The 20,047-nt window shown below is 42.3% G+C and overlaps 1 protein-coding gene across 1 annotated transcript; it reads left to right on the top strand.

Moving 5' to 3' along the window:
• The first annotated feature begins 842 nt into the window (after positions 1–842).
• On the top strand, positions 843–19,809 carry ZMYND10 (zinc finger MYND-type containing 10). Its single transcript, XM_082214559.1, has 12 exons — positions 843–1,243; positions 2,556–2,664; positions 4,542–4,658; positions 5,276–5,329; positions 7,609–7,761; positions 9,362–9,450; positions 10,090–10,190; positions 11,365–11,537; positions 13,069–13,194; positions 15,615–15,736; positions 17,181–17,306; positions 19,168–19,809. The coding sequence occupies exons 1-12, from the start codon at positions 1,146–1,148 to the stop codon at positions 19,277–19,279; spliced, it is 1,380 nt and encodes a 459-aa protein (XP_082070685.1). The 5' UTR covers positions 843–1,145; the 3' UTR covers positions 19,280–19,809.
• Positions 19,810–20,047: the final 238 nt, after the last annotated feature.

The following is a 20,047-nucleotide window of genomic DNA, read 5'->3' as shown; positions in this document are numbered from 1 at the left end:
CAATGAAATAGAAATGGTTTGGTTACTTGGGTGTCTCCAATTTAATATTTAATTACCCTTCTTATTAAATCATTTGCCACTTGTGTATCCCAAACCTCTGGGTTTATTAGATGACATGTATTTTGATATTGGAGCAGTGTATTCCTTTTACTGAATTCTCTTAACCCAACCGCCATGCCTCTAAGATGGTTGTGGGTAATGATTGATGAAGGCATTCTGTTAACCATCTCCCATGTTTACCTTCCCTGATATTTAAGAAAGGAAAAAGGTTATGGATCTAAGTTATACTTTAAATAGAGCCTTACTTTCAGTCTTGGTGCTGCTATTACTACCACTCACCTGCTTTCTAGAAGTCCATGTGATGGATTAGGTTTAGCCTTCCCTCCCCAACTTAGGTGTGAGTGAAGAAGGGCAGATTCAGTTCTGGCAAGATTTATAATGATCATACATCAAGCGCCATGGCCAAGTGGGGATATGAATGTGGTCTCCTTAGGCTAGGACCAACACTGTCCAGTGTATAGTTTCCTCTAACCGGAGTAGGGAAGGGAACATACAGCCCTCCAAATGTTATTGGACTCCTAACTCCCACAATCCCCAACCAACATGGCCAATAGTTAGGGGAAACTTCATAAAATCATAGAATTGTGGAGTTGGAAGGGATCCCGGTGGTCATCTAGTCCAACCCCCTGCAATGCAGGAACCTCAACTAGATCAATTAAGTGTTTTAAATTTGTTGTTAGCCGCCCTGAGCCCGGTTTTCTGAACTGGGAAAGGCGAGGTATAATTAAAAAAGTATTATTATCATCATTATCATACATATAGAAATCTGATGGGGTCATATCGAATCCCGATTCTGTCTTCTGCGGCACTGCATTCCCACGGCACGAGGGTTAGATGCCAGGTCTGCCTTTCTCCTTTAGCAATCACTCGTGGCCGACTAAGATGGTCTTCCATGAACGCGGTGGTCTTAACGATGTGGCCGATAGTGACTGCGGAGGTCCATTCTGGATCCGCAGCAGGAATATGTCGGTGGGCCGCAGTGCCAAGTCCCTCCACTAGAGGTCGCTGGTGCTCTTGCTGCAGCGGCAGCCCGCGCTCGTTTCCATGGCGACGGCGTGGGGCCTGGCGTCTCCCTCGAAGCCACGATGGAGGAGGCGCTTCCCACCGTCCTGCTGCCCGGCGAAACCGAAGCGTTGGTGGAGTCGCTAAGGCACTTCCAGCTGCGGGATATCGGAAACTACGGGTACGAGGAGGAGGCCGAGCCGGAGGGAAGGGGGTGTCCGTGGGTGATAGGAAATAGCGCCTCGCTGGGGGAAGGAGCCTCAGAGTCCAGCAGGCCGAAGCAGGGAGGCTGAGCCCCTTTGCGGGGACGAGTGTCTGTAGCAGTTGGATGGCAGGCAGGAATCTCACAGGCAAAGCCGCCGCACTTCGCTTCACCTGTGGGATTTCTGCCTGCCCCGTCTGTTTTTAAAAAGGTCTGGATCCCTTATCTCCTGTTATCCTGCCACAGGTGGGGAAATAATGGCACAGGCAGTGCCACATTTCCGTATAAGCTAAACAAGCTATAGCTTAGGGCCCCACTCTCTTGGGGGGCCCCCCCAAAAAAAAATGTAAAGGAAAAAACCACTGGATGTACATTTCCAAAATGTGAGATAACAAACAAGTAAAATAAAACCTACATACAGCAACAGTGTTTTGTGTTGTGTAGGCTTCTGTGATGTAAGTCATGGGCCCCGCCTAGTAGCCTGCTCCCTAAAATATCACTGGTTTGCTCATTTCTGTTTTTAGGGTACCCACATTCTGCATGGACTGATTGCATGGCAATATGTGCAAATGGCTTCAGATACCTATTAGGTCCATAAATTACCATATAGCATATATTCAACACAAAAAACAGTGACAATTTGTTGTTGACAAAGGACAGCTGGACATATAAAGGCACCATTACCTTCAGTAGCTTAGGGCCTCATCAAACCGAAATCCGGCCCTGGGCACAGGAGCCACGTGGGCAGCAAGAGATTATTTATCTCTTTATTATTGCATTTGTATTACACCTTTTCTCTCCAAGGAGCTCAAGGTGGCCTACATGGTTATCCCCCACCTCACTTAACCCTGCACAACAACCCTGCAAGGTAAGTTAGGCTGACAGAGAAGGTGAGGTTGCTCAGTGAGCTTCAAGGCTGAGTGGGGATTTGAACCCTCTTCTCCCAACACCGTAACCCCCCTGCCACACTGCCTATGTAGAACCGCCACTGCACCCTGAAGTGCCCTGAAGTTGGGAGGGGGAGAAGAGGGGAGGCACATGCTATCCCATCAGCTGAAGACTGATGCAATGGAGTGAAAGGATAAGAGGCAGTTAATTCTTTTCGAGGACACTGGATGCTAACAGCATTTTCAAATTAGGGATGTCATCAGATCAGATACACTTGTGAAGTATAATCCAGTGCAATAAAATATGAAAAGAGTGGCTGATAGCCAGAAGAAATTGTTGTTAGCGGTGGTTGCAGAGAAGAAATGGGGGACTGGTGCTAACTACTCTCACCCTACTCTCCTAGGTGGATAAGGCAACATGAGCACATTGAGAAGCTTAACATGCAGGCAATACTGAGTGCTTCTGCTGGGCATGAGCAACTCCTTACTGAGCTTCTGGTGAACAATGGCAAGGTATGATGCATTCAACTGTGGACCAATAAGAGAAGCATTGGTATCTGACAAAATCTATGTTCCCATGAACAAAGTTGAACTTTGTTTTATTTAGTACTTAGGTAAGGTTGTTCAAAGAGCTACTCAAGTTTATACACATATCCCACATAAATTACGTAACTACTAGCCCAACCGTGGTCACAACCATAAATGATGATTATTATATTTTCTCTCCAAACTTACTTGACAGGGTAGAAAAAAATTACTTCTTCAGCACTCTTTGTGACTACATGATGGTGGTTATGGTATTAGGAGCTAACTCAAGCTGCATTTAATGATTTTGACTATGCACTCTAAGGCCACAATCCTAAGTGAGATTTTTAACAAATTAATTATTGAATTTATATCCTGCTCTTCCTCCCAAAGGAGCCCAGGGAGGCAAACACATCAACAATTTTAAATGAAAAACATTCTAAACAACTAAAAATTCTTTTTAAAAAACCAATTACAGTGGTGCCTCGCAAGACGAAAAGAATCCGTTCTGTGATTCTCTTCATCTAGCGGTTTTTTCGTCTTGCGAAGCAAGCCCATTGACGGATTAGCGCTATTAGCGGCTTTTAGCGGCTTATCTGCTGATCGGATCAGCTGATAAGCGGCTTAGCGGCTTAGAAAAGGGGGGGGGAACCAGCAGGAACTCGCAAGACATTGTCGTCTTGCGAAGCAAGCCCATAGGAAATTCGTTTTGCAAAGCACCTCCAAAACGGAAAACTCTTTCGTCTAGCGAGTTTTCCGTCTTGCGAGGCATTCGTCTTGCGGGGCACCACTGTACAGTTAAACTATCTAAGAGCAGTTACAGGTTTAAAATGCTCTAAGAGCTATTACAGTTAAAAGCATTAGTTCATTCGGTGATCTTATGGTTGCCTGGAATCATATTCTTCAGCAAGCAAATGCCTGGGTAAATAGGAATGTTTTCAAATTATTCCTGAAAGTTAATAACAATAGAGAGAGACACATCACTAAGGGGGACATTCCACAAATGGGGAAACCAATAATGACAAGGTCCTGTCATGAGTCATTGACAACTGAGCAGACAACCAATTGTTGAGTCTGAGATGGAACTTAAAGTTAAAGGGACCCCTGACCATTAGGTCCAGTTGCGGACAACTCCGGCATACAGCTTCCGGGTCATGTGGCCAGCATGACTAAGCCACTTCTGGTGAACCAGAGCAGGGCACAGAAACGCCTTTTACCTTCTCGCCGGAGCTGTGCCTATTTATCTACTTGCACTTTGGCGTGCTTTTGAACTGCTAGGTTGGCAGGAGCAGGGACAGAGCAACAGGAGCTCACCCCATCACAGGGATTTGAACCACCAACCTTCAGCAAGCCCTAGGCTCTGTGGTTTAGACCACAGCGCCACCCATGTCCCTTGAGATGGGACTTAGTGCCGGGTAAATATGTTTTCAACAACCCTGTGAGGTTGGTTAGGCTGAGAGTGAATGACTGGCCCAAGATCACCCAGTGAGCTTCATGGCTGAGTGGGGATTTGAACTGTGGTCTGCCAGGTCCTGGTCCGACACTAATTATTATTATTTATTAGATTTATATAGATTTATATATGTCAGGGCAGTTCTAACTGCTACACCACACTGGCTTTCAGTGTTCCATAAGAAAGACTGTGTGCACCTTCTTTCATAGTCACAGCTAATGGTTTTTTGTCTGCCCTGTGAACAGCAGTGTGTAAAGTGAGAGAATTTATTCTGCCTACAGTAAGCTGTTTGAACATCAGAGAGACATATCACAAGCCCTGAAATTTTCTTGTTTGATTCAGGCCTTACAGACCTCATATTTAAGCTGGAAACATCTCACTCATTCCTGATTATTTGTTTTTTCCTGTTTAGATCCCAGTTCTGATTGAGGAATTAATCACTGTGGAAATCTGGAAGCATAAAGTATTCCCTATACTTTGCAGACTGGAGGATTTCAGACCAAAAAGCACATTTCCCATATACTTAGTGGTAAGTTTTAAAAAGGTTATAGGTAGAATATTTCATAATACTATGCTACTTATACTGCACAATATCTGTAAGAAAGTATCACACAATGATGCTTCAGCTAGCTAAATTAGTCTGACACATCCCAGAATTATCACTATTAGGAGATTATATGTACTATTAATGTACAATAAATTTTAAGCTAAATTTCTCAGAAAGCTAATTATTTCGTTAAAGCTAGAGCTTCCAAATCATCAAAATAAATTGTCCCTTTCAAGATGGTATCACCTCACTTTAGTACCTATTATCCTGAATACAGAAAATCAGTTTTTATTTCAGTATGTAATACCCTGTTCTGATCATAACAATCCTACAGGCCAAGGTTCAGTGTAATCAACTGCAATTTCTAAAGATGGTTTCCCCACCACCACACACACACACACACACACACACACACACATTAAATCTTTTAAATCTTAATCTTATATGTGGCAATTGTCCCACAGACTACATTCTCACATCACTAAGATGACACAAAAGTGGAATTCTATTTCTTACAACATATTCTCTTGTTTTTTGACATTACTAATGTCTCTAGTAAATGGCATTTTGATAATTTATGCTTTATTCCTCCACCTCAGCTACGTCATGAAGCTTCAATTATTAACCTGTTGGAGACAGTGTTTTTTCACAAGGTAGGCAGCAAATTTAGACTGTTACGAGCAAAGATTATGGACAAAAATATCATCATGATAATTTAGGTCACTGCAGATGAATCATGATAATTCACTAAGTGGAGATTTCTCAGTGTGGTAATATGGTCCAGGGGATAATTGTTGATCTGGGCTTTTTTATTCTTTCTTATTCCTCTACTACAGATTATTTTAGAGTGGAGTAGGGTCACCTAGGGCTTCTGCATGAGCTACAAGTAACAATGTCATTGATGTGCCAATCTCTGTAAGATTTTATGTGACTTCACGTTGCAGGTCTGCTGCTCCCCAGATTGGCAGAGGTAAATTTCCACTGGCCCATCTGGGACCAGACATTACAACCTTTACCCCTACCAATCTGAAGTGCAGGCAAGTGCCCCTCAGAAACCAAATATTTGCCCCAGACTTTTTACTTCATCCCTGGTCAAGTATCCTATCTTTTCTTACCTGACCTATTGTGGAATATCCCTTTGACTCTCTTCTAGTACATTTCTTTTGCTAAACTGGTTGCAACAGTGTAATTCAGTATTCTCTTGCTTTTCACTAAACAACATTTTAGCTCCCAACAGAATAAACCAGATGGCTTCTTATCCTAGCTATTAGACATGCATGGTCAGGCAAGAAGGTATCTTGGATAAGGAAGAAACTCATTTAATCCAGGTACTGGAAATTAGGCCTAACTCATTGACAGCTATGTTTTTTCAGAGACACACTGTAGAGAACTTATACACTAGAGCAGTGTTTCCCAACCACTGTTCCGCGGCACACTAGTGTGCCGCGAGATGTTGCCTGGTGTGCCGCGGGAAAAATTAAAAAATTTGAAAGATTTTTTTTTTTTTTAAAGTCAAATTTTCGATTGGGGCGCCGTCACTAGATGACCCCTGGGGTTCCCTCCCTCCCTCCCGCTCTGCGCCTCCCTCCTCCTCCTCCGGGGAGGCCCTTCCTGGCTCTCGGCCAAGGCTTGGCGGCTGCCACTCACTCACTCGCTCGCCCACCCGTCCCTCCATCCCTGCACCCGGCCTCTCCCCCTCCGTCCCCGGCGCGGGGCTGCCAGGATCCGTAGTCCCCTCGCCCTTGGGCTCCGCGCCTGCGTGAGGTGCGCAAACTACGTTTCCCAGCATGGCCTGGCGGACCGGGCGTTTTGTTTGAAGCGCTCTTCTCTCGGCCATGGAATGAGCACGGCGGCGGTGGCCGGGCGGGCAGGGGCTCTTCCGCGCAGACCCCGCGCAGCCTGCCTGCGCCCCCGCGGAGATCGGGTGGCAGGATGGAGCCCGGGGATCCCCGCGGAGGCGGAGCGGCGGAGGCTGCCCCCCAGGTAGGGCTGCGTCGGGGTGTGTGTTTATTTTTGCAATGCTGCATCCGCGCCGGAGGGGACGCATCGGACCGCGGGGAGACCCCTTGCCGGGCGTGCAAGGCAATGCATGCGTGCAGGCGTTGCATGGAGTGCAGTGCAATGCAATGGCAACGTGGCGCCCTGCATGCATGCATGCAACTTCCACTGGCGCTCCGGACTTGGCAGGTGAGGGGGGTCCTCAGTGGGCGGCAGAGAGAGCCGGGAGGGCGAAGGGGAGTCAGGGGGGAGCAGCGCTGCTCCCCGAGCTGAGCCCGGGGGGAAACTTCGGCGTCGTTGCGCCGGGTGTTGGAAGCGGAGGCTGGCGGGGGCCCCTCACCTGCAAAACCTGGTCGCCTCTCATATATTTCGTGCATTGCATTCATCGCCCGCTTTCTCCTCCAAGGAGCTCCCGGGGGCGCGCGTGGTTCTCCCCGTGTTATCCTCGCAACAACAGCCCTGCGAGGTGGGTCAGGCGAGTGGCCCAAGGGAGCACCAGGGATTGTCCTGGCCAGGTGGGGTGATTTGAACCCTGCTTTGTGCCCGGTCTTCGTCCTCATTTAGCCCCCACATGTGCATGACTGTGCATGACTGAGGTTTTTCCCCCTCGTCTTGGCTATGGTGTGAGTCTGTGCTGTTAATTAATGGGGTTCTGCCTTCGGAGAAGATGAGCCAGCCCTCAAGGAGGTGATTATGTAATTTGCTAGCAATTCATGTCCCTCCCGGCGTGACGCTGCGCGCTGACGTCACGGGGCTGTAATGGTGGTGTGCCTCGAGATTTTTTTCATGAAACAAGTGTGCCTTTGCCCAAAAAAGGTTGGGAAACACTGCACTAGAGTGTAACCAAAGCCACTTTTTAAGTGATGAGTTGCCTTCATTTTGGAATATTGTTTCCATTCTTTCTGCAGAATTTAGCATTTCTATTATTGTGCAGGAAATCTGTGAATCAGCAGAGGATACCATTCTGGACTTGATAGATTACAGCCATAGGAAGCTGACCCTATTAGCAGCTCGAAGTGCCAGTGGGAAGATCCCAGTTGAACAAAAGCTTCTGTCAGAGGATCTTGCCAATCTTTCATCAATGCAGGTTGGTAAAAGTTGCAACCTCCCACTTCTAGATGGCCTCTTTGGGTAAAAGAAAAACTTTTTGATGGGATTTTGGTGCGATTCTCCTAACCAGCTCCATCAGCGGAAACCCTGTGAAAAGAATTCTGCTTGTGCAATGGGGTTTTTCACCCCTCTCCCTTGCATACCTCTTGCCGGGGGGGGGGGGTCAGAGAACCACTAGAACAGCTCATGGGGGAGGGGGAAATCATTCCATGTGTCAAGCTGAAATGCTTGCACAAACTGAATGTTCATCATAAGGCAATGTGGAATTCCACCCTTTAATTCCCAAGATGGAAAATCCATGTGGTGCCTCCACGCCATAAAATATTTAATTAAAAAACAGATCATTTGCTACCCTTTGATCTCACAAATGTCCTTTCTGAAATGGCCAGTCTCAGTTTGCATCATGGTAGGATCAGGAAAAAAATAATGTCTGCAAAGCTCTGAAACATTCTCTGTTAGTTTCCATAACCATAGCTGCTCTCTGCAGTTATTCCCACTACTTTTTCAGAACCAAAAGGCCATAAATCACTGTTCTGAGTAATAAAGCTATTCTAAATAATGAGCTCCCCCTTTACTAGGCATGTGGTAACGTTCTAAGTGAAAATGAGTTTTATTTACTACTTGTCTAACAAGCTTTATTCATTGAAGGAATGCAGTTTGTTCTTGTTGAGTTTCAGCTAGCTAGCTTCCTCTATCTCCATGCTTCCATCATCATTGTTTTGTGACATGGTAGAGTCTGACCAGTTGTGTCTCACTGTCTAGCATTGTATTAAGCTTGGGAAGATAATGCAGAACACTCAAGAGTTTTACTTGCTGTGAGTTAATAGTGTCTCAGACACTAAGTAAAGGAATATGCAATCCTTCCACCAGCTTACCTTGTAGCTGTCATCTCCCTGCAAACCCTTCGCCTTCTGATTTTGGACACAACTACTTCATAAACTGTCCAGTCCTGGTAAGGCTGTATTCACTGAAGAGTTGTAAGGAAGCAGAACCAGCTTGAGATTATGTAGCATAGGTAATAGCCACGTTTCCAATGCAGTATCAAGAAGCCAGACCAGAGAAGAGGTGCAATTACCGGTAGATACAGGTTCTTTAGTACCCTGGACAGATCAGAGATTGCAGGAAGCTTGTTCCCACAGGCTCCTAGCTCCCAACCCTTATCCCCCTCCCCTTATGTTTAGCTACCCATCCTAGACTCCACCTCAAGGGGTAGAAAGCTTTAAAGATGTAGTTTTCTAGCCTCAAACTTAACACTCCAACATTTCTCTCTTGATTCCTGTCTGGTGTATTGCCTGAATGAGGGAGCAGCTACTATGGAGCAGTGTTTCAGAAAGATTGGGGCCAGGGAATGTTATCTCTAGGAATTATGATGCAGGGAATTAAGGTTCACTGCTGGGGCCTGGGTCCAGCACCTCTGCAACTTCACCTCTGGCCCAGGTACTGCTTGAGATGGTGCCATGACTAAGTGTCATTTGCTGAATATGGAGAGAACTTCAAAAGGTTCAGATTTCCCCACCAGCACCTGGCAGCATCACTATAGTGTTTGAGCCTCTTTGTGTGAATTTTGCTGCTTCCAGGAACTAAAGAAACAAGCTGAGGAGATGGAGTTTGAGATCTCACTGAAAGCGCTTTCTGTGTTCCGTTTCATTACCGGTCTACTAGAGAGGTATGTTCAGTTTTCATGGAAGAACTGAGGTAAACGCCTGGGAGAAGGGGTAAAGATTTTCTATATTCCCATGGAAGGTTCATTTATGGGTTAGTTCAGGAGTGCTACCTTAGCCCCATGGGTGCCCAGGGCTGTGGGTGCCATGCAGTGTGCATGGCCCTGGCACCAAATTTTGTGGGTGCTTGGGCACCCAGGGCCCCAGGGAGTTGGTACCTATGGGTTAGTTCATAACTTGTAATATAATGAGAAGCTGAATTTTGATTTAAGTTGAATATTGACTTAAATTGCTTTGAATACAACCACTGAAGTCTTGATGACATCCTTACCTGAATAGGAGTAAACATTTATATATGCTCATTGTGTAGTGCTGTTAATCACTTGAAGTATTACTCACTGAAGTGTTGGAGTATATTAGTTTTGCTGTAAGTATGGTGATAGGATCTTAGCACTGCTTGCTGGTGTGTATTCTTCACTGCTGATGATTCATTGTAAGCATCCTAGCATGGTTACCAACTGAGGTCTTATTTTTTGTCGCTTAAATTTTTCATATTAATTTTAGTTTTGTGAACCTTGACGAAAACACTTAGCTTCTCGATTGCATAAAACTGGCATCTTCAATATATCCTTATGTTTTGTCAGTTTGCCAGTGAGTGCTGCGACAAGAATTCTGAATACCCACAACTTTCCATGTCTCTTAGTAGAGTTGGTAGAGCATTCTCCATGGAGCTGCCGTGAAGAAGGTGTGTGTTATGGGTTAGGGATTGTTCCTTTCAAAAAATAATCACATGACCTTGTTCCTTTTGATAATATCTCCTATAGCCTTGGGTATTAAGGGTTCCTCTTGGTTGGGTTCTCTGTTGTTTGTAAACTGAGACTAGAACATCAGGATAGACTAACACTCTTCTCCATAAAACTCAGGGTTCCCCTTTTATAACTATTCTGCCCCGTAAATGTATTTGTAGCTTATCATCCATTACTTCTGATGGCTATGTCTTCAACTAATTTTTGCATGATTCATCATTTTTTGTAATTAATACATGGTACAGGCTGCACCTCAACCCATGCTCTGTAACCAGTTGTGGAAATTCAAAACTATCCTTACCATAGCCCCTCTGTTTTAGTTTGTTTGTTTCCTTTTTATTTGAGCCTAGCTATCTCTTGTTGTCCCTTTCTGTTCCTGTACTGCTTTTTCTACCTCTAAAGATAAGCAGAACTGTGAAGGACAAACATGGCAGTTCGCAGGTGCCTACTCACCCTTGTGTATTTATGAGCAGGCACCTCAGTCTGTCATGCCAAGAAGTAGACTGTCATCTGAATATACAGCTAACCAGGCAGTAGACCACAGTCATGATAGAAGAAAGCATGTATGTACAAGAGATGTATAAGAATACCACTAGGGCACTGATTTAGAAGAAATGCCATGGTGTACCTGTAGCAGCAAAACCGGATGCCTTCATCTGCCCCAGCTGCAACAAAATATGTCTCCCCTGCATCGGTCTCTGCAGCCATGGCAGGCTTTTGTAACTCTCCAACAGTATGACTTTACTCTTGAAGGCTGACTCTTCCATTGTCTCCTGAGACAGACAGATGCAAACAATAGTTAAGGAAACATAATTCTGCAGCTTCAGTTCTGCAAAAGAGAACCCTAATACGAGAGGCTTCTTGCTATCCTAATAGGGTTGCAGGACCAGAAAAACAGCCTGCTCGTTATGCCCTTGAAGGACTAAATCTAGGGATAAAGAAACAAACTGGACATAAGAAAGTGTGCAAATTATACATTTGCATAAGCAGCTTTTCATCCATCTTGGCCTGGAGATTTTTGCCTACTAGATTTATACTTATCATATTTAAATGTTACTTATGATTTAAAACAATGTCCTTTTCTTTATTATCACCATTTATCATTTTTCCCAGGGAAGCTGAAAAAGTATGAGAATGGTGCATGGTATGAGGTGCCCTATGAAGACCATGTAAAGATGACTAAGTTGGATGGGCAAGTCTGGATTGCTCTCTATAACCTGCTCCTTAGCCCAGAATGTCAGCGCAAGTACAACTTCAATAATTTTAACAAAGGCCAGCTCCTGAAGGTAGAGGACTACAGAGGACACAGACTACAAGTGCATGATTCTCATGTTTAGTCTGGCATATTCAGATATACTATTCTAGCTTTAAACAATGTTGCAGGAACCAGGATTAAAAATTATTGATTTTTCATCAGCTAATCCATCACAACTGGGAGTAAAGTAGGGCCTGCAAGCCTTAATTGAGCTAACTGGCAAATTAATATTAGTTAATTTTAAATTAATTAGTCAACAGATGACAAATTTTATCTGTCGGACACTTATTTATTTTGGGAGTGGGATGTTTTGTTCTAAAGGAAACATTGAAAATGCCCTTTTCTTCTAACAGTATGTGGTAGCTTTTGTTTGATAAATTTAAATTCCTTTATTATCTAAAAATATTGAGAATTTGGTGACACACAAATTTTGTTACAACACTGCAAATTTTGCTACAACATAAACATTTGTTACAACACTACAGAGGGATTCTGTATATGTGTACTTGGAATTAAGTTCTATTTGATCCCATGGGATTTGGGAGTAAGTATGCATAGATTTGCCTTAAATTAAATTAGTTATTCGGCCATTTCCATATTTTCCAGAAAGCAGTCAACAACAAGTGCATTTCGGCCGCAAGACATTACTCATATAAATGAGCTTTGTGCCAATAAGGCACATTCTATGGCCTTTTACATGTGTTGGGGGTGGGGATATTGCTTTGTTTTTGTTTTATTATGTATTTTGTGTTATCATTTTGGTTCTTTTGTGAACTGCCCTGTGAACTTTGGATGAAGGGTGATATACAAATTTTATTATTAATAATAATATCCCATCACATTCCATCTGCTGCAACAGAGGATGCAGGGCCACTCCATCCATGCAGCTGAGAGACCAGCAACTTTTGATGCCTTCTTTCCTTGAACATTTCCACCCTGGCTGATCATTAGAAAAACTTGTAACTTAGTTTATTTCATCCTCCCACATATTTTCCTTCTTTTTAGTGATCTGTAAGTCACTCTCAGGGCCTTTTTAGGTAGAGTGGGTTTCAAAAAATCAAAGCCATTGAAGAGTAAGAAGATAAATTTGCTTAGGACACTGGTACTGCATTCTGTATAGAAATTATATTGGTATGGACTTTTAAAGTCCTAAATGGCCTCAGTCCTGTATACCTGAAGGAGTGTCTCCGCCCCCATCCTTCAGCCTAGACACTGAGATCTAGCTCCAAGGGCCTTCTGGTGGCTCACTCACACCTGCTTAATATGGGAGCTGGAGGGCTACTTGTTTGTATCTTTCTCTGCAGTAATTATAATAGTTGCAACCGATGGCTTCCTTGCTGTTCCAAGTGTAGCAAATTTCTGCCTCCTTGTATTGTTGCTTCCAGTTTTTTGTTGAGCAGTAGAGATTGGGTAATTTGAAATGCATTGTTTTACTTAACCAGCTCTGAGATCTGAGACATCTGAGAGAGAAAGTATAGAGGTGTCAGTTGTTCATGCAGATCCTTTTACTCAGCATATGGCTTATTCTTAACTTTTTAAATCTTGTGATCATCTCTGTTTAGCTCCGTGCCTTCCTGACCGATGTCCTCATTGACCAATTCCCCAATCTGCTCGAGCTGCAAAGATTCCTGAGCCATCTTGCTGTGACAGACCCTGTTCCACCCAAGAAGGACCTCATATTAGAGCAGGTATATCCAAAACCATCTCCTTCTAGCCAACCTTTTTATTCTTGCACTTCAATTTTCCTTCATTATCATTGGATTTTTGAAGGCATTTGCAGCTTTGATATTTCAGATTTATGCCCACGGCATATTTGAACGGAAAATATGCCACAATACTTGTAAATCATTGTGTATCTATGGCAAGGAAGGTGTGGAAAACATTGTTCAATATGTGCTCTGTTGCTCTCTTCATAATTCTCCCAGAGATAGATTTTTTAAAGGAATTATTCAGAGAGTTTCCTTTTTGAATAATAAGAAAAACTGTTATTTGTTGATGGATGGGGATAAATACACAACATATAAGGTTTCTGTGTTTGCCTTAGCAGCATACTTCTATACTGTTTGTATTTTCATATTTTCGTTTTGATAGTTTCCAACAAGTTTGACTAGCGTTTTCCAATCCCAAAGTATGTTGCAGCTTGATTACGTGAAATATACCAATCCAGTATAATAAAGTTCAGCCCCAGGCATGGTCATGTGGGACTCCTATGCTGAAAAGAGAAATGCAAGAAAAACTATACTACTTAACTTTGTTTTATGTTAGCTGCATACAGTTCAGACAAGGTTTGCTGCACACAGGAGAACCCATCTATATACACAGCAGCAAAATAAAAAGTCATATTTAGAGAACTTTGGAATTAGATGATTTGGCATTATAGCTTATTCTAAGGATAACTTAAGAGCAATAAAATATCAAAAGCAGCTATGAATTTAGGAACAGGATTGTTTACCATCATCAGAATTACAGCCTTTGAGCATAGAAATTCCTTAAGCAAGGATATTGATAGGTAACATTATTCTAAATAGGCAAACATGTAGGAAATTAATCTAGGAGAAAGCCACAGAAAAAGAGAGCATGAAAGCATGTGAAGTTACTCCTCAATAATATAAAGGTGTGCAATGGGTCCCAGAAAAGCTGAATCCAGTGTGTTTGTGTGTGAATTCTTAATTCTTGAGCAGCTCTAGTCTATTGATTCTTAGGGACATAGGAAGCTATCTTATACTTAGTCACACCATTGGCCCATTTAGCTCAGTGCTGTCTGCACTGATAGGCAGCAGCTCTTCAGGGTTTCAGGCAGAAAAGCCGGAGATGCTGGGAGTTGAACCTGTGACCTTCTGCATGCAAAGCAAATGCTCTACCAATGAGCTACAGCCCTGCCCTTCTCTTAGTTTACATTGGTACCAGTAACTGAGAATTGGCATTCTGAGAGACTTTTGGTGGTGGCGGGGGTGGACGGGACTACAGCTATGCTGTACACACCCTGGCAAGGCAAACTTCCCAATGAGCCATGAACTCACCCACTGTCTTTATGCCAAGCAATTATGAAGAGGCTTTTTTCCATCTCTGTCTCTCCACAGAGCAGTCTTTGACTTCCAGTCCCTGCACTGCTATTTTTACTCGGTAGGGGCATCAACTCTATTGAAACATCAGCTTTTCCTGTAGAGCTGAACTTCATCACACTTGCCCTTTGCCAGATTTTTCTCTCATATTTGAAAGCCCACGCCTGGGTGTTTCTTTTCAGGGAACTGACAGATTACAGAAAGTTCTATTTTAAGTAAGCTTTTAGCCATGTGGCAGATTTTTTGAAAACTACTACCGGTAGTTCCACATTCTAGGCTCATGCCTCAATATCCACCTTCAACTTATAGTATTTGGGGCCTCCTACTGAATCCTGGAGCGTTCTGGTATTGTATTTTCTGAAGACCAGAACACTACAAATTATATTATAAATATGTAATCGTCAGTGGGACAGACAGGGTTCACTCCCCTCCAAAATAATAACAACATCAGATACACACAGAGAGAGTTTAATAGCTAAATGGAACAAGTCTGTTTTTTCCATCAATGCTTCTTTTCTAAGCAAGACTTCCCTCATTTCTAGTTCATGTAACCAACATGCAGGAAACTGATTGCTAGTTGTGCCCTAGCAGTAAAGCGGATTCTAGCATGGGGAAGCAAGGATTTGGGAGATAATCAAACAGAAAGTTTTTTTATTAAAAAAACAAATAGGTAGAGGACAAGCAGGGCAGGAATTGCTCATGCTGTTAAGCTTAATTCAAATCTGTCTAGAAGAGGCTGCAATTTCTTAAAAGAATTATATTTCTTCTATTTCGCATTTGTCCACTGTTACATAAAACTGTTCAATATTCCTTCAGAAGTCTCCCCATTCAACTCTATTGTTAGACTTTCCCTTTAATCAGTTAAACCTAGACAGAAATCCTGCTTTTTTCTTTTATATAAATAGATGCTTATCGCTTCCAAATGTGCTTGCACTCTACTGAGCTTCAGGAATTATTACTGCTCTCAAATCCCTTGCTTTAGATGGATTCACCTTTCTTTCTTTCTTTCTTTCTTTCTTTCTTTCTTTCTTTCGCTGTCCTAACAGGTTCCTGTAATATGGGAAAACATTGTCAGTAAGAACTCTGGAAAATGGCAAGCAATTGCCAAGCACCAGGTAAACAACATGTTTAGCCCTTCAGAGGAGGAACTGAAAAGCCAGGCTTGCAGGTAAAATTTTACTATGCTCAGATTCATACTATATCAAAGCTTATGTTATGGCGAGTCTTTGTTTTAGCCAGCTGGATGCACAGAATCTAAAAGCTCACATGCTGAATAACAAACATTCAGCTTTCCCAATTCAACTAGGTTTAGGAACCCCCGGATGAAATTTGACTTCCTATAGTAAAATTAGAAAGTCTTTGGCCTCTTCACACATGCACTTATTTTCATGTAACATAATGTCATGAAGAAAGCGTCCTTTAGATTGAGTGCTCGGTTTGGAGTTGTTCAGAACTTAAAGGTAAAGGACCCCTGGACGCTTAAGTCCAGTCAAAGGCAACTATGGGGTGCGGCACTCATCTCGCTTTCAGGCCAAAGGAGCCAGTTTTTCCACAGACAACTTTCCAGGTTATGCGGCCAGCATGACTAAACCGCTTCTGGCGTAATGGAACACTGTGACGGAAGCCAGAGCACACGGAAATGCCACTTACCTTCCTGCCACAGCAGTACCTCTTTATCTACTTGCACTGGTATGTTTGTATGTTTCGAACTGCTAAGTTGGCAGAAGCTAGAACAAAGCAACGGAAGCTCACCCCGTCGCTGTGCTGATTCGAACTGCTGACCTTCTGATCGGCAAGCCCAAGAGGCTCAGTGGTTTAGACCACAGTGCCACCCGTGTCCCTGTTCAGACCTTACATCCACCTCAGGTGGGTATTCAGGCCTTTGGAGTTGCCAAGCAGGAATTTAAGCTGTGCATCATCCAAGGAGACCAAAGCAAAAACAGCTGGAGTTCAAACCTATTAAGAGCCTCTTGCATGTTAACAGGCCATAGCAGATCATGTGAAACACTTCTGAGTCAGATTTGGTTTTTTGCCAAAGGGATTTGGCTCCTTGCCACATACTTGCCTTACAGGACCAAGGCACCACATCTAAGTACTGTTGCTCTAGGACTGTGTTATAGTTATCTTTTATATTGCCTTTTTCAGTAAGCAGTGTCCAAAGCACAAGAAAGCTTTCTTAGAATTAGGAAATGGGTCCACAAATATGATCCATCCAAACTTTCCTAAATTTATTTCATTTCATTTCTGAACGTGTTTAAGTATTTCTAATTATCTCTAACTTGCTAGTGTCTGAATTCTAGTTCAGTACTCCAGGTGTAAGGAAGCCTTTGGGAAGAGGCTTTTCCATTATGTGGTGATGTCATTGTGTCCAGCCTGCAGTTGTATGAAGTGTTTATGACACTGTTTTAAATCAAGATTGTGAATCCACTTATTTATTTATTTTTGTTCTCATATTGCACTAAATTCAACTAGCTATCAGCTACCTTACAATACCACTTGACATTCCGCTGAATGTTGTATCAGTCTTGGATGTAAAGGCTCTATCCTGTAGCAGATGACAAAGACTAAGTAACTGTTGGAATTTCTGAAGCCTGCTTTCTGTCTTAAATCAGATGGGCAAAAACATACAACCTGGATGTGATGGAAGCCCTGATCCCAGAGAAACCCAAGTGTGGGATGTGTGGCTCTGAGGCAGCAAAACGCTGCTCTCGTTGCCGGAATGAATGGTATTGCAAAAGGTAAGTACACCTAACATAAGACAGTTGCTGTGCAATACTGAGCCCTTTTTTCCGGTAGCTCATATGTAGGCAAAAGCTTCAGAGATACTCCTCAGAGCAAAAGCCATTAATTTTAAAGCCTGTGTTTTGAATACTATAGGACACCTTACCGGCTTTTACCTAGACTACAATCTTGCTTTTCTGGCTCATTTGTTGTGAAATCTAGTAGTATTTACTAACATTACTGCAACCTGAGCTCTGCAACTTAGTGATTATACTGTTCCGTATGAGTCTTTGCATCTTATTGCATCTACCTTTGTAAGCATTTTCTTATGCAAAAAATACACAGTATTAATCAATATTTAAGTCATAGTTCCAAAATTAAATAAACCTTTTTCTTATAGCCTTGATTAATCTTATTAATAGGAACATTGACTATCTCAAACAATCTTTCTTCAGCAGACATTTGATATGCCCTCTGTATAAGCTATTCTGAGATAGTTTACTACTCCTACTGAGTCCACAGTGCAGACTCTTAAACTTCCATTAGAGGAAGATCCCTCCATTTCAGTTCTGTTTTCCTTATAGAAATATATGAAATTATATGAAATATATTTCAGATCCATGCTACGACGTTCCTCATTTTGTATCCACTCTCTCATCTAATAGTGCTTTAACAATAACACACTCATTAGATTAGGCATATCCTAAATGACATGAGCTAATCATTCCTCACATCTTCTAGGGCTGATCATACCTCTTGCAATATACCATAGCAACTCTCATGTGTATCATTCATGCCCATTATAAAGAGGAGTTGTGCAGACTGAGGCTGCCCTTTGCTTTCTAACTGAGTCAGAAGATATGTTTTTCTCAATGTCATATTTCAAGGTTACCTCTCATTGCTCTGACACTTAATTTCCAAACAAGGGTTAGTGGAAAACACAGCTCAGATGAAGAAAATTATTCTTTATGAATCTGCATTAGATTTTCCCCAGCCAGTTTTGTCCATAAAGCAGAATAGGGGAAGAATTATTAGTAATATTAAAACTTGAAATTTATATAGTGCTTTTTTCTAAGAACCCAAAGCACTTTTCATGATATTATCTAAGTCATTTTTCCCAACAACCTTGTAAGCTATGGACAGTATTATTATTTCCATATTGCATATGAAGATGAGAAGCTGAGCAATAGTAGCTTGTTTAAGGCTACCCAGAGAGTTTATAGCTGATGAGAGATTTGAATCCAGGACTAACAAACGCATCAAAGCCTGTATTTTTAGCCACAATGCTATACTTTCTTAAAAATATAGGAAAGCAAAAATACACATTGTGCTGGCTACACAAGGATATATAGGGGATAACAGAATTCCTGTTTATCCATATGTGGGTAAGAAAGCACAAATCAGTGTCCCACTCTCAAATATGTGGGTAAAAATCACAAATTGGTGCCCCACTCCAAAGTGAACTTGTGTTACAGTATATAGTTTATGCAACACCAATTACAGTTTCCGCTTCTGCATTCAAATCACAGTTTAAAAACAGATTTTTAACCACTGCATTATATAAACAGTTACTCGAGGCAAAATGCTGATTTAAGACATATACAGCACCACTTTTCTTAAATTCATACTAGTATACCCATACAAACAAAACTAAAATAACAAAACACAATAATGAACATTTCAATTTACTAAAATTCCACAAAGGAGATCATAGAAATCAAGAGGCAGTACCTCAAGTAGAATGGCAAGCTGCTAAAGGTATCAGGGAGGCTTCAATCTTGCAGTTAACAAATTTATATATCCATATTCCATTCTGAATCCTGAGCTACCTATTATTTTTTTCTAAAACCCTTTCTTTTTTCACTCTCCCCTTTGCAGAGAGTGTCAGGTACAGCACTGGCAGAAGCACAAGAAAGCTTGCAACTTGATGGCTGATAATTTGAAGAAAATGCAGGAAGATGTACAAGTGCAGACAACTCCTTCCAAGTAATTCTGATGGGTACAGGAGTTTGCTCCAGTTCCTGCTTTGACAAATAGGCTAAATTTTAGAGTTTGAGATTAGAAAATATCCTCCTATTAACAACATACACAGGAAGCCACTTAGATTTAACAAACTTTCAGAAAAATACAGCCTAGCCTAGAGAAACAAAATTCTTGTACACTAGGAGAGATTGCACAAGAAAAGACTGAACCCACTGAGTAGAGAAACACCCTGGTTTAGCTTCTGTCCCCTATGCCAATTTAATCTTAAAATACCACTGCTGCTTGTCTCCTGGATTGTGAAGGTGATGCGTGCATATTGGACTGTTCCTGTACTAGTGACAGAGAGCTAGAGTGACTCCCTAGGAATTTGGAAGGGCTGAATTTAAGTTGTGCTAGAATTGCTTCTTTACTTTGTCATCTAGAATTTTTAAGTCTGTGGAATCGTTTTGCATACTGGCTTAGATGAGGAGCCTGCCCAGTCCCATGGCACTGAAATTAACTAGATTCCCTGCTACAGTTAACAGCAGAAATGATGAAGCTGACTCAAATTGTTTTCTCTCCATGAACCGATTCAGTCACTGATGCCTATATACCTGCTTTGAGAATGAAAACCTGAGCCTATTTTTTTAAGCCTTTATGGAAGATCGTCATTAAACCCAAAAGGCACTCATCTTTTTTGGATTGTTTTTCATATGCCATTCTATAATGTTGGATACTCTCCTGATCAGACTTCCCTGTGCTGCTTTTCAGAGATAAGTAAAACAATCTAAAGAGC

Source organism: Podarcis vaucheri (genome assembly GCF_965113315.1).
Source record: "Podarcis vaucheri genome assembly, chromosome: 2".
Lineage (NCBI taxonomy): Eukaryota > Metazoa > Chordata > Lepidosauria > Squamata > Lacertidae > Podarcis > Podarcis vaucheri.
Note: the sequence above shows the minus strand (reverse complement) of the source record. Positions and strands in the feature narration are given on the sequence as shown.

Bases quoted from the DNA above. Each gene is read 5' to 3' on its own strand.
- ZMYND10 (XM_082214559.1), top strand. From the start codon at position 1,146: ATGGAGGAGGCGCTTCCCACCGTCCTGCTGCCCGGCGAAACCGAAGCG. The intron at 7,762-9,361 runs GTTGGTAAAAGT...TGCTGCTTCCAG, and splicing joins CCAATCTTTCATCAATGCAG to GAACTAAAGAAACAAGCTGA. The intron at 11,538-13,068 runs GTAGAGGACTAC...ATCTCTGTTTAG, and splicing joins ACAAAGGCCAGCTCCTGAAG to CTCCGTGCCTTCCTGACCGA.